The following is a 13108-nucleotide window of genomic DNA, read 5'->3' as shown; positions in this document are numbered from 1 at the left end:
CCTGTTTTTACAATGTACGTAACCTACTGGCTTTGGCCACCACATCACTTGTTACCATTCACTTTTGAGTATTTGTTCATGCAAACCTCCCGTGCCAGCACACTTAATGTATATTTATTAGCCGAGTTTGCACCAGTTTGTTACAATTTTGTTGCTTTCAGCCAGCTTGGTCTAGTTTGCCCTAAGAGCAGCCCCTCTTGTACAGGCAAGGTCACTGTTGGTCAAGTCATCTTGCTCATGGGATCAAAGCCATCTTTACGTGGCAGCTGCTTCTTGGGAAACGTCCCTTCCTCTGGTTTGGTGCATGCTTGCACACTTCAGAGTGGTGCAGAGCAGTATTTGTACCCACAGACTTCAGCAAGACAAGATGAGCACAGCTGAGGAAAACAGTGGAATGTGATCCCTAAAACAAGTAAAACTCCTCATGTTGTTAATACCAAACTGATAAATTGTTTCGGTATTGCGCTAACAACAGGAAACAGACGTGGCAAACAGTTCTACCATGCTATTCCTTCCAGATCCTGTCTTAACGTTTTGTACTAAAGTTTTGAAGTTTTTCAGTTGGACTTCTATTGGTTTATTGTTATCTGTAAGATTTAAATAGCGGTGTCCTTCGAAACCTTCACGCTCGGGGTCGGCCCTAAGCCGCAGGTAATGTATAGCTGCTCCCTTTTCTGAGATTGCTCCCCTGTTTGCATGATGTGCCCCTGTAGCAAAGGGAATCGAAGTGGAGGTGGCATTTGGAGTTTTTCCCACCACTGGAGATTGGCATCTAGTGCTAAGGGACCACCACCGATGAGGTGCTTAATGCTGCTGCCCCCCACTCGCTTGGCAGATTTTGAGTCACAATTTGCTGTAGGGCCTGAGATCGGCTCCTTCTCCTTCTTTTTGCGCTGTGTTTGGGTGAGGTTTTTCTTTTTAGCAGAGAGACTGTGAGTCTGCGAGTCTGCCAAGTGTGTGCAGATCTACACTGGGGAACGTAATTACTGGCCTGGAGCCCACGTAGTAGAAACCATAGTTTTGGAAGATAGGTATCAGCAGAGTAGTAGGAAACCTCTGTCGTTGTATTACAGATTAAGTCACTGTTGTTCAGATTTATTCCTGGCACAGCAGCATTAACCATACACATACAAGATCCATCTTATATATAGTGGATTTTTTTCTTAAAGCGGTGGTCATCTGTTTTTGCATAATACCTTATGAGTTATAAATCAAGGATTACTCATTCATCCTGACACTTCAAACAATCTATCAGCTTGTTTTCCATCAGCTAGAAACTCTAATAAACTCCTAATGATTAGAATCTGTTTTATTACTTTGTGCATAAAAGTGCATAATAAATCACAGCTTCACCGTTAAAGTAATTCTGACGTCTTCAGCTATACCTGTGAATACTGTTATTCACCAGAAAAATTTCAAGACTTCAAATATTATTTTACTTGGTTACTTGTTTTGTTTGTGGGGGTTTTATTTTCTTTTTTTTTTTTCTTTCTAAACAACTCCTGTACAACAAGGACACAGTTTCTAGGAAATCTACAGGTGTAACTACATACTGATGTGTAAAATCACATTTCTAAAGTACAGCAATATAGCTTGATGTTGAGGAAAGGTCTCAATTTATATACTTAAGTTCAAAGTATTTTAGGACAGGCTTAAGCTAAGCATGTGCTGAAATACTTTTTTGAATAAGAATTAAGGTATTTTAGTCCCTCTGCTTTGAAGATCGATTTCTGATGCTTACTGATAAGATCTACCACATAAAAGTTTACTTCCAGGCTTACTTAAGATGGAATTTGCAAATGATACGTTGGGGAGGTGTAGAGTTCTGCTTTACAGAGAGGGAGCAAGGGTACCTGAGCTGATGTTGAACTGCGTGCATTGCCAGGGAGCAGGGGAGCGGGGCTGCTCCAGCAAGGCAGGCAATCCAGGAGCGGGGGGCGACCATGCGGGGTAGGGGCTGCCACCGTGCCAACAGGGGCACAACCCCACAGCACCGAGACAGGCCAGCAGAGCGGGGCTGGGGACGGTGACAGGTTCTATTGAGAGTCCATCAATCGTTAGGGAAATGAGGGGTGACAAGTCAGGTCCAAGGCCAGTCCAGGAAGCCCAGCCAAGTTGGGAACAGCAAAGGACAGACAGTGGACTTGGGAGTGCTAGGTTAACGGCTGGACTCGGTGATTTAAAGGTATTTTCCAACCTAAATGACTCCGTGACAGAGGTCTGCCCTACTGCATGGCTTGGGCGAGGACTGGAGCCTGGGCCAGAGCTGACATGGAGCCCTGAGGCAGGTCACCGGCAAGCAGGAGCCCCACGCAAAGCTGCTCCGGGTGGTTAAGGGCTACTGGTACACACAGGGCCCTGGCACGTCTTCATGGATTAACACAGATTTCACCATTCTTGTATTTCAAGGAGCCACAGACAGAAAAATAAATTTCATGTTAGATAAAAAAACAAGCTCTTGTGCAAATATTTTAGTTACAGAAATTTACTCCTTTTAGAGAACCACTTCTGTTGACATAGAAGATATATATGTTTATGATGGATCTTAGCAGAGCCTAAATTACTTAGTGAAAGGATGAGAAGAAATGGTTAACAAACAGAAAAGAGCAATGGCTTAGCGTTCGGTCAATAATACTAAATTCTTCCTCACAGACTGCAAAGTGCTTTTCAAAGAAGCTGAAGCAGAGAGAATGAAGGAATTGTACCTAAGCCATCCCACAGATCAAGATCAGAGAACCTGATCTTTTGGATCTATAGTGGATCACAATCTGAACATGAATTAATGATATTGTGCTGTTGCAAAGAAATATCAGTTGTGCCAGAATGTCCAGTTCTGTACCAACCATGTTCATTCTTTCTAATGAGTGGAAAATCACAGCAAAACAAGAAATCAGCAGGTCACCTCATCTATCACCATGACCCAAAGTAGGATCACATAGTGCTCCAGGTTACAGCTGCCTCTGGAATTATCATTGTAATGTTAATCAGGTTTCCCACACAGTCAACCACATAGCCCCAGAAAAGCTTATGCTGGCGTAAGACTGTGAGAAAAAATGCGTAGCAAGGGGAAGAAGAAAGGCAGCGATGATTTCTATCTGGTGGCTTATACTGGTATAATGTGCTGAACTATGATGCAACTTGATCTTACTGAATAGCTGCTGTATTTTTTTTAAAAAGCATGTTTCGGAATGGTCAAGGCTATGCAGCTTTGCATCACCTGCAAAATTAGTACATTTTCTGTTCCGTAACAAAAAGATCCAGACTGAAGACAGGCTCTAGGAACCCAGCAATATATTCTTTCCTTTTGACATTGAACTACTGCTTGCTACCCAGTCTGTTTTGTAAAGACCTTATAACACATTTATCTACACCCTATTTCTCTAACTTTTTAATGAAAATGTCATCTAAGTGTCAAAACCCTAATCAAACTGACAACAGGCTCCGTCCTACCCACAAGGCCTGTTGCTTACTGGAGGAGAAAATCAAGTTATCTGGCATGATTTATTCTTGACAGATCCATGTTGACTGCTATCATTCCCTGGTTATCATCTAGGTGCTAATAATAGTTTGTGAGATTATTTGTCCCAGGATTTTTCCAGGGATTTAAGTTAATTACACTGATCAAGCTGTATTTCTCTGGCTCCATCCCCTTTTGATAACAGCAATGTACAGTTGCCTCTTCTGTTTTTTCAGCATCTCATTTGCCTTCTTAATTCAGTCAGTTCTTTAACTGTTTCTCAGCCATGTTCACTACACTCAAACAAGCTGAAAACACTTGGTTTATCTGAGTATTCCTGATCTGTTCTTTACCTACTCTGGGCTGAGATGATTTTGGTCTTGGCATCACCAGCCCTAATCATCTGCTTGCAGGTGATCTTCTTTGGAAGCGTGACACAACAAAGGCACCAATCACTTTAGCTGGCTTTATCATTTGTTGACAGATTTTCTTCACTGTTGAGTGGGGAATTCATCTTTTTCTCTGTCTTCCTCTTAGTATGTATATACTTACAGAGCAGTTTTATCTGATAGCTCTTGGTAGTGCAATTGTGTCATAGCATACCGTTTTTAAAAAGTCTGTCTTTCACATTCTTAGTAATCTGACCTGTCTGCCTTTCTATTTTCTTCATGTGCTTAAGGCCAGCTGAGACTTCATGAAGTGGTTGAGCTAACATTATTACTTCTATTCTGCTCATAATTGGCATAAATGTGCCCTTTGAATTATTGTTCTAAAGCACCATTCTTTTCTTTAGCTCCTTTTTTTAGACTTCCTTCCTATGAAGTCTTAATGACTAATTCCTTAAGTCTTTAGCTTTCATGATGTCTGTTTTTATTTAGCTGTTCTCTTTCCTTCCCTCTTCTATAGACAACAAACCATCATTTTGCAAATGCTTATTTTTGTGGGCAAAATACTGCCCACTTTCACGTTCTCAGCCAGTTATTCTTCACTGGCATCCTCAAAAAAACCCCAAACCCCCAAACAAACCACCACCAACCACCCAACCAAGCTCTCATATTCCTGTGGCTAGTCTGTATTCTAAAGAAATCACTACATCTGAGATACCACCACGCGACAATGTGTTGCCGTTCTTATTACAGCTCTTTCTCACTTCACCGGAGAAAAGCTTAGGAAAGGAGAAGCACAAGCAGCAGCCCACAGCCACTGCAAAAGGTGAGACTGAATGGAATGCAGAGGCAAGGTACCAAGATTGCTTTTAGCAGCAGCAGCTGTCCTCTTGTGCGTGACTGAGGGAGTGGGAAGGGACGGGTCTGTTCCACGTTGTGCATGGCCGTTGGTATAGACCCCTTGAGAGAAAATGCTCGGTTCTTTATACATATACAATACAGCAGTATTTCTGTATTTTAGAGATATGGGAAGAAAAGAACTGCCAACATATTGGCATTAGTGCTGAGCTGCTGGTTTTGATGGTCCGTGCAGCAGGCTTGTGTTGCAGGTGTGCATGGCCAGTTAGCAGGGCAGCACCCGAGGTTTGTGCCTGTTCAGGTGGCACCTCTGGTTTCTGCACGTTCACTTTCTGCAGCATTAGATTAACAACAGGTGTTCTGATGAATCAGCAACAACTGAGACAACAGCATTTCGTAGAAGGATTCTTATTGAGCTCCAGTTGTAGAAAGAAGCCCTCTGAAAAGGCTGGCGGGTCCCCCTTCTTTCCCCAAAAAGGAGTATTTCTTTCTTACTGGAATCCACGCACATAGTGCCTCCACCCTCACGGACCAGGGGCTGCTGCCTCTGCGCCGCCATCACGTGGGCCGCAGCCAGCAGAGGTAACTGCCTGGTCTTTCCAAACTTATTTGGAGAATTAAGCTTTTATTTTCCATTAAGCGGGCTCAACGTTTTGGCCGGCAACAGCGCTCGTCCCGCGGAGCTAGGCAGCCCTGCGACGGCCGGGGACAGCGACACCGAATCAAACCCGCGGTGCCAGCAGGCGCTCGGGTACGCGCGTCCGTGGCGCTGCCGGGCTCGACGGGATCCCCACCGCGATCCCCGCCGGGCCCCCTGCCGGGCCCCCCGCCGCCCCCCGCCTTTCCCAGGCACCGGCCGGCAGCGCGGCCGCCCCGCGGACCGGGAAGCCACCGGCGGCCTCCGCCGCGCAGGGCTGGGGCTTGCGCACACGTGCGGCGGGCACAGCTGGCGGCACACACCGACCCCCCGCCCGCGCTGGGGCCCAGCCGAAGCGCCGCTCGGGCCCGGCCGCCGCAGCCGCGCCGGGGACGCTCCACCACGGAGGGGGCGGCGCTCGCTGCACCGGGCCCTTGGCTCCCTCCCGGCGCACGGAGGGGGAGGAAGGGGGGCGGCCGGGCAAGAGCGCAGGCAACAGGCAGGAGGCGGCGGGCGGAGGCGCAGGGAGGCGGTGGGGTACGAGAAGCCCGGGAGGCGGGCGCAGCCGGGGCTGAGGGAGGAGCGGGCGGCCGGGCGCGGCCAGTTCGGGGGGGCTCGTCCGTGTTTCGGCGTGAGTCAGGCACGTCGGTGGGGTGATGCTGCGGCGCGGCCCAGGGGCCGGCGGAGCGGCGGGAGGCGGCGCGACGCCGCCCGCCCGCGGGGGCTGGTGCTCGCAGCCTCGGCCGCGCTGCCGCTGAGCGCAGCGCTGCTTCCTCCTTCCCTGCGCGGCCGAGGCCGGCGCCATGGCTGGGGGCGCCGGGCCTGCCTCCGCCCCGCCGCGCCGCGCTCCCTGACGGACGGCGCGGAGCCCGCCCCCGCTGGCCGAGGTAGCGGGCCCAGGGCGGGCGGGCGGGAAGGCGCCGGGTTGCCCTGAGGGGGCGGGCGGGAGGGCAGGGCGCGGGGTGCCGGCGGCGGGTGCCGGGCGGGAAGGGGAGCGGGCCGGGGCGGTGGGCGCCGCGGGTGGGCTCTGTTCATCTGCCGCCCCTCCCTCCCCGCAGCTGCCCGGGGGTCTCGGCCCGGCCTCGGAAGGAAGCGCGGGCCCGGCCGCGCCCCGTGCTGAGGTGCCGCTTCGCCGGGGAGGAAGGGGCGCGCAGGGGCCGGCCTTGCGTTTCATGTTTCCTCAGCCCGACGGCATTTTGGCGTTGATTCCGTCTTGCTCCAACCTGTTCCTGGACGGCGGCGGGGAGGAGGGGAGGCAGCGTCCCACCATGTCTCGCTACAGCCTCCATAACCTCCTGGACTGGATGTACGGGGGGGTGGACCCCAGTTTTGCTGGCAACGGGGGGCCGGAGTGCGCGGCCTTCCTCTCCGGGCAGCAGCGCTTTGTGGAGAGTTTGGTCTTCCTCAGCCTGGGCGTCGCGGAGATCCTGCTGTCCCTGTGGAAGCTGCGGCAGCTGCATTCCAGGGAGCTGGAGGGCCACCTGCTGCAGCAGTGCCAGGCCAAGGAGGAGAGCTGGGGCAAGAACGTGCTGCTGGTGGTGCTCTGCCTCATCTTTGGGCTGGAGGTGGGCTTCAAGTTCGCCACCAGGACGGTCATTTACCTCCTGAATCCTTGCCACGTGGTCACCATGATGCAGGTAAGGTTTGCGTTTGCTTGCCGTGATGTTTGCTGGAGCATCACACTTGCAAAGCAGGGTTTGTCACACAGTTTGTTTGTGGACCAGAAGCATGTAGCAACAGCATAAATGCCAAGCATTAGCATAAACGTTTTAAAACTTAGTTTTTAATCAGCTGGATTGAAAAATGTGTAAATAAACCAAATCAAATGAAAAGGTGAAAGTGCAGCTGTGACTAATGTCCAAATCTCCAGTTGTGAATGCTAAAAAATTAAGGCTGTCTCGCCACTTACTTTCAGCTGATCCTTGTTTCAAGAGTAGAAAATACTGCTTCCACTGACAGCAGTGGTAAAATTCACACCAAATTTAATGAAAACAAGAATATCGCTAAAGCAGCTATGTAATTTACATGCAGCTTCAAGCAAGCGACTTCTCAGGTTGTGAATGTGGTTTGTGAAGGTATGGAAGAAACAAATTACTCCTTATTTTGTGCAGATAATGTTGGTTTAGCTTTCTAATTTTAGAAGCCAAATAGTAAGAGAACAAGTGTTACATACAAGTGTCTCACATGGAGTGAACAAATGGATCTGCCTTAATACCTGTGGATAAACTACGTGCTTTAATGACTTGTGGCTTGGTTGTTGATGCATGATCATGTGTGATTTGTATAGCTTCCAAAACAATGGAAGCATTTACTAAACTGCGATATTAAAGCTCACAAGCTGTATTTGTCAATAGTCCTGTGCAAGTACTTAACTGTTAAGTTTCACTGAGCTTGGTAAGGAGTGTGGGAGCTGTCAAAAATTACTATTATTTTGTTTAATTTTGCTGATATGTACCCTCAATACTGGACAATTTGCACAATTTAAGCTCGTGAATGAATAGAAGAACATCAAAAAGGCTTTCATAAAAGCTGCTGTGATAAGAGCATCTGTCTAAGATCAGTAACCAGATGAAAATCCGACCGTTCTTAGTCTCCCTTTGCAGAATGCCCAGTGATCTGGGCTGTATCAGATCAAGCCAGTCATTAGTTTCACTCCTGGAGAGGATTTTCAAACAGGCATGGAAACATCTTTTCTGGTTGCGCCAGAGGTTTGAGGGAGATAGGTAGTATTTCAAGAGGGGGAGAAACAAGCTCTTACAGCAATATTCAAGACCTCTACAGCAATTAACTTACAGTTTCAAAACTTAATTAGTGGGTTATGTAAATTCCTAAGCAGTGATTCAGTGTTAGCTCAGAGTTTTACACCATAGGACACTTGCTTCCCGTGAAGTGCTAGCAATTGTTATGCAATCAACTAGTCAGTATTGGTAATGAAGGGAAAAGCAGAAGGTATGCAAGAGCTGTAGAAACAAAATAATATAGCTACCTTCCATTTCTTGGCAATACTCAATGTTTACAGGAAAACTTGCCTATTAATTCTCTGGGAAGAAGGTGAGGATATGTTACCATTATGACTTGAAAGTTTAGTTGTCTTCATATGGTATTATAATCTTATGATAAGTATTCAGCAAAAGCTAGTGTGTGTAAATAAATGGGGGAGCTAGTATTGTTTGCCTCATTCACTAGTGCTTTTCCCCAGGAAGACAGAGACTTAACCTCTGTAGTCCAGCATGGGCAGTTCTTAATCTCTTTTTGACCAATTCTGAAGCTTTTTTAAATAATCTTATGCTAATTACTCATTAGAAATGGTGTTCCAGGATTTGTGAAATTGAGAAGGTGGGTATGTCAGCAAAATTCCGAAGTCATGCCTCTTCATCCTCAAACAGATGTATTAGAGATAGGCCTGGGCTTAACGTACAGAATGAAAGCAGCTGCAAAATCAGCACCTTTCAGCAGAGGAAGCAGGTTAGGTACGAAGGTAGTTAATGACCCCCATCAGCAAAAAAGTCATACATAGAAGTGGGAATCTTGCCAGCATTTTTTTTCTGGCCAGAATTTGCTGAGGGCAACAGGTTGGTAAGATGTAAGATATGAAAATATAGTTTATCCTTCACTTCTGTTCTTATGGTAGTTTGCACATAAACCTGCTGCTGTGCCTAAACATTAGGATGAACAAAGTAGGCGGTGAAGAGATGAAACATGCTACAACAATCAAGATCACTTCAAAGGGAAGCCAACAGTAGCTGTTGGTAAAGGTCTCTTCTTTCACTCAATTTCTGTTTTCCTTTTCTTCAGCTGAGACTGTTTTACCTCAGAGCCACAAAGGCTCTGGGCTGTGAGCCAAAAATATTTGGAACTGGAAAGAAATTATCCTTCAGATTTTCTCTGCATAAAAGTAAAAGCAAAAGTCCTGCTTTTAAAAGACCTAAGACTGACATGAAATCACAGAATAAAATGGGAATTACATCCGTGGTGCACTTGGGCAGACAAAGCTGCGTAACATTATGGATACTGAGTTCTACAGATGAATCTGTTTTGATCAGATGTCTTAATTTCTGCCTATCACGCCAACCTGTGTTCAAATCAAATCTTTTTCATAAGTGGGAACAACTAGTTTAGATGTGTCATTGCGAGGATGAAGTGTCAATCAAGTGAACCTATTTTAACTGCCTAAACAGTTCTCATGGTTAATCAGATTCAGAGAATTTGTTGCTGTCCTGACACCTAGTTGAATTATCTAGGAACATTACTGCTGGTTTCCAGCCCTAGTCTTGGTTTTGGCTTCTTGCAGAGCTTTTGGAGGAAGAAGGGATGTAACTGCACCAGGGATGTAAGTGCAGCAGCACTGAGAGAGAAATACTTAAAATTTTTAAAATTGATATATAATTTGAAACCAGAGGTGAATGGAAACTTTGGTGGTTTCTTTGACAGCTTTCTGATGGGGATGGGGGTGGTTTTGTGCAGTATAGTATTTGGTTAGTGTGGGGTGGGGTGGGGGGAAGTCTGTGAAGGAATTCACACTAAGCTCTTTGTAAGAGTGGTCTTATTGAGAATTACTTGGATACCTCTTATTAAAGAAAAAAAAAGCACAACCAAAACACCAAACCACTGTCTTTTTAGGACTGAGGATATGTTTGGACCAATGATACTGCTGTAAACCTGGCATAAAAAAGTATCCTAAAAGAGGAACATCAAGTCCACTAGGATGTTGCAAACCTATTTGCACAGCAGGAAAAAAATCAGCGTATGTTTAGGGGACCAAGTGTTACATTTTCAAGACATTAGTCCTTTTGAGTATTTTAGGATCCATAATTCTGGTATTGAAATTGAAGATGTGAAGGAAATCTTTCAGGTGTCTGATTCAGCAGTGTAAGAGGGAGGATTCAGCCAACAGCCAATTAAACACTGTTGATTTCTTTAAAAGTTTGGCAAAGGAGACTTTTAGCAGCATCCAGGGCATCATTGTTGAGAAGTGTATACATAGGTGGTGTCTCCCTCTGTATGAGCATCAAGACACTTGGAGTAATTGCTTTAGTGAGCTGGAAGGAAAATTTCATGCCTTGCAGTGTCAAAACCAAGTTAGCCAAACCCAATTTGTTTATCTGTTCTACCTCCAAAATGTACACATTTTTAAACCTTTCAGTCAAAACACTTGTGTTTGCATAGCAGTTCTTCAGTTTCAGTGAAGTTAGTTAGAATTTCCATCAAACCCCTAGTGTTCTTTGTAATTTGTTCTTGTACCCCCAGTTTGTAAATTCTGACACATGTATTTTGCAAGGTGTTACTCACAATCACTTTTACTTAGTGAAAATGCATAAACACAGGTGTCTCTTGATGTCCTGTAAGACATCACGCTACAGTTAACAGGCAACTAATATCAACTGTAGACAAATACAAACCAGGACCCAGAGATAAAACTAGTCTGCATTGCAAAAGAGAAATTTGGAAAACAAAATGTAAGAAAAGCTTTTACATGAAGCCATCAAGATCAGAGTTGTGGCTAACAGTGGTATGGTGAAATGATCACGAAAGGTCCTGTCCAGCCTTAATGATTATGTGGTTGGGTTTTTTTTGTCTTTTTTTTTGAATTTGAGGTTTGTGTGTGTCGGATCTTGCAGCTGGTAGTTTTAATTTTGTTTCTTGAAGCTTTGCTAAGACTTTAGCTCTGAACATTGAAGGCTATGACTGACCAGGTTGTAGAAGTTAAAGCTTGTATGTAAGTGTCTTGAAACCTTGTTTAGGGAAGTGGCAGAAACTGCAATCTAATCTTAAAATGATACATACAGCTAGTCCTTCTCTTAAACTGTTGTACATTTTCAGCATCCTTGATTTTAATATGCCAATGCTTTCTTCCGGAACGGTTTGGACTCATGTACCAAACCTGTAAAATGAAAATTTAAGGGTTTTATTTTTTTGCTGTTGTGGGAAGAGGTTTGCAAGTGTTCTTTCTGCCAGCTGAGGATTTACCAGTGAGAAGTTTCTGTAAATTGTCATAATCTCTTTCCAATTCTACACTGAATTATTGCACTTAAAACAGTTAGGGACGACATTTGTCTGGAATAAAGAAAATGTTTTTGTAGAAAAACATGCTGTTGCTGGATGATACTTCAGTGATTTCTTAGGCAAAGAGAAGTAAACTAACGGGGAAGGGATAGGTGGAAAAAAAGGTAGGGGGAAAAAGTGTAGGCGAGTCCCGGTTTTGTTCAGTGATCTCAGTGTGATGTTTTCGTAACTAAAAACAGTGCTAAGTGCCTGTGCAGTTCAGTACATACACAATCCTCTGTTCATTATTTCCAGTTTAGCTTCTTTAGAGACCTGGATACTTTCAGTCCTCTGCAAAAGAGGCCACTGTGTTTTTGGAAACAATGGGCTGTTTTCAGAACTTAGATAATAAACATGGTTTGACTGAATTCAGCATCATTTGGGAGTATAACTGATTGGTTATTTCCCTCTCTCTCTCCTCCTTCCTCCTCCTTTTTTGGTTTTTAAACCATAGAAAAAAAACTGGTTATGTGGTCAGATGTGATTTTTCAAGTGTGAATCTGGATTAATTTGTGTACGCTGCTCCTAAATGCTTTCAAATTTAGGATGTTTGGAAATACTTGGAAGGATCCCATTAATTGTGTATGTTTTCTACATCCTGTCTCTACAAAACCTTGAATTGAAATTAAAGGGACATTCATATCCTGTTATTTGGGAGTGAGTATGAAGAACCTTGATTACAGAAATTCATTAATCTTTTTTTTAGAAAATTACACTGAATAATGTTGGATTACACGAGCAAACAGCCTGCAAGTAAAAGGTTTAGAGTTATTCAATTTTTAAAGGGTAGCAGTATTCAAATTGAAGATGTTCAAGCGTTCCATTCACTGCTTGATGTATTAAGATGGTGGGCAAGATATAGAGCAGCGAAGGCAGTTTCCTATGAAATATGACACATTATTCAGAATGTAAGTCTCTAACTGTAAGTTTCTAAATCTCCCTTTTTGTACGTGTGCATATTTCCCTTGTCTACATTATTTTTTGTGTATATCTCCTGCATTCCAAAACCTGCAGAACTTGTAATTTTTAAAGCAACTCAGAAGACAGGACTCAGTTTCAGGAAATGTGATAAAAGTGAAATTTAGTAGAACTTGATATGTTAAGGATGGTAAAAAAAATATTTGAGAAAAGCAAGGCTATATATTTGGAGTATAGTATCATTTATTCCAAAATCAGTCCATTTAGGAGGTGTGTGAGACTATTGTAGCAAGGTCAACAATCCTTTCAGCGCTCTGAAATGCTATCTGGTAGGCATAAAATTCATCACTTAAGTGGAAGATGTGCCTAATCTCAGCTCACAAATATATTGGATTATGAAGTATGCAGCTTGATTTTTAGATCTGTGTAATACACAAGTCTTTCTTTTTACAACTGCAAATTAACTTGTGAAACTTCCTCTTAAAGCTGATTGCTAGAGAGGAAATTGATGTAGTGTGTGGTAAAAAAGGGCAGATGAACAATTGAACAACTAAAGCACTGAAAGCACCAGTATTTCTTGGTGGCAAGCCTTATTTCTTGCAGAAGGGTGCATTTTACTGCTAGAAAGGTGATAGTGGTTCAAGGGGCATAGGTGGGTAGCGACAGGTCATGAGACAGATCACCAGTTCCTTTATACTGCGTCTGGGATGCTCCAGAACTATTAGTTTGGCTTCCAAAAAAATCCCACACTATGGCTTGCTTGTATAGTTTAATCTGCTCTTGGTTCCAATAACTGTCAATTTTTTCTTA

The 13108-nt window shown here is 44.5% G+C and overlaps 1 protein-coding gene across 1 annotated transcript in view; it reads left to right on the top strand.

The window, feature by feature from the left end:
• Positions 1-5919: 5919 nt before the first annotated feature.
• Positions 5920-13108, top strand: part of TMEM164 (transmembrane protein 164) — a 40365-nt gene continuing 33176 nt past the window's right edge. Inside the window, exons 1-2 of the mRNA XM_037408076.1 lie at positions 5920-6225; positions 6397-6975. Of these exons, the coding sequence (XP_037263973.1) occupies positions 6511-6975 (465 nt within the window). The 5' untranslated portion in view covers positions 5920-6225; positions 6397-6510. The remainder of the gene's footprint in view (positions 6226-6396; positions 6976-13108) is intronic.

The sequence above is a fragment of the Falco rusticolus genome, chromosome 14 (assembly GCF_015220075.1).
Source record: "Falco rusticolus isolate bFalRus1 chromosome 14, bFalRus1.pri, whole genome shotgun sequence".
NCBI classification, from domain to species: domain Eukaryota; kingdom Metazoa; phylum Chordata; class Aves; order Falconiformes; family Falconidae; genus Falco; species Falco rusticolus.
The sequence above is the reverse complement of the archived record's forward strand: the minus strand, read 5'-3'. Positions and strand labels throughout refer to the sequence as shown.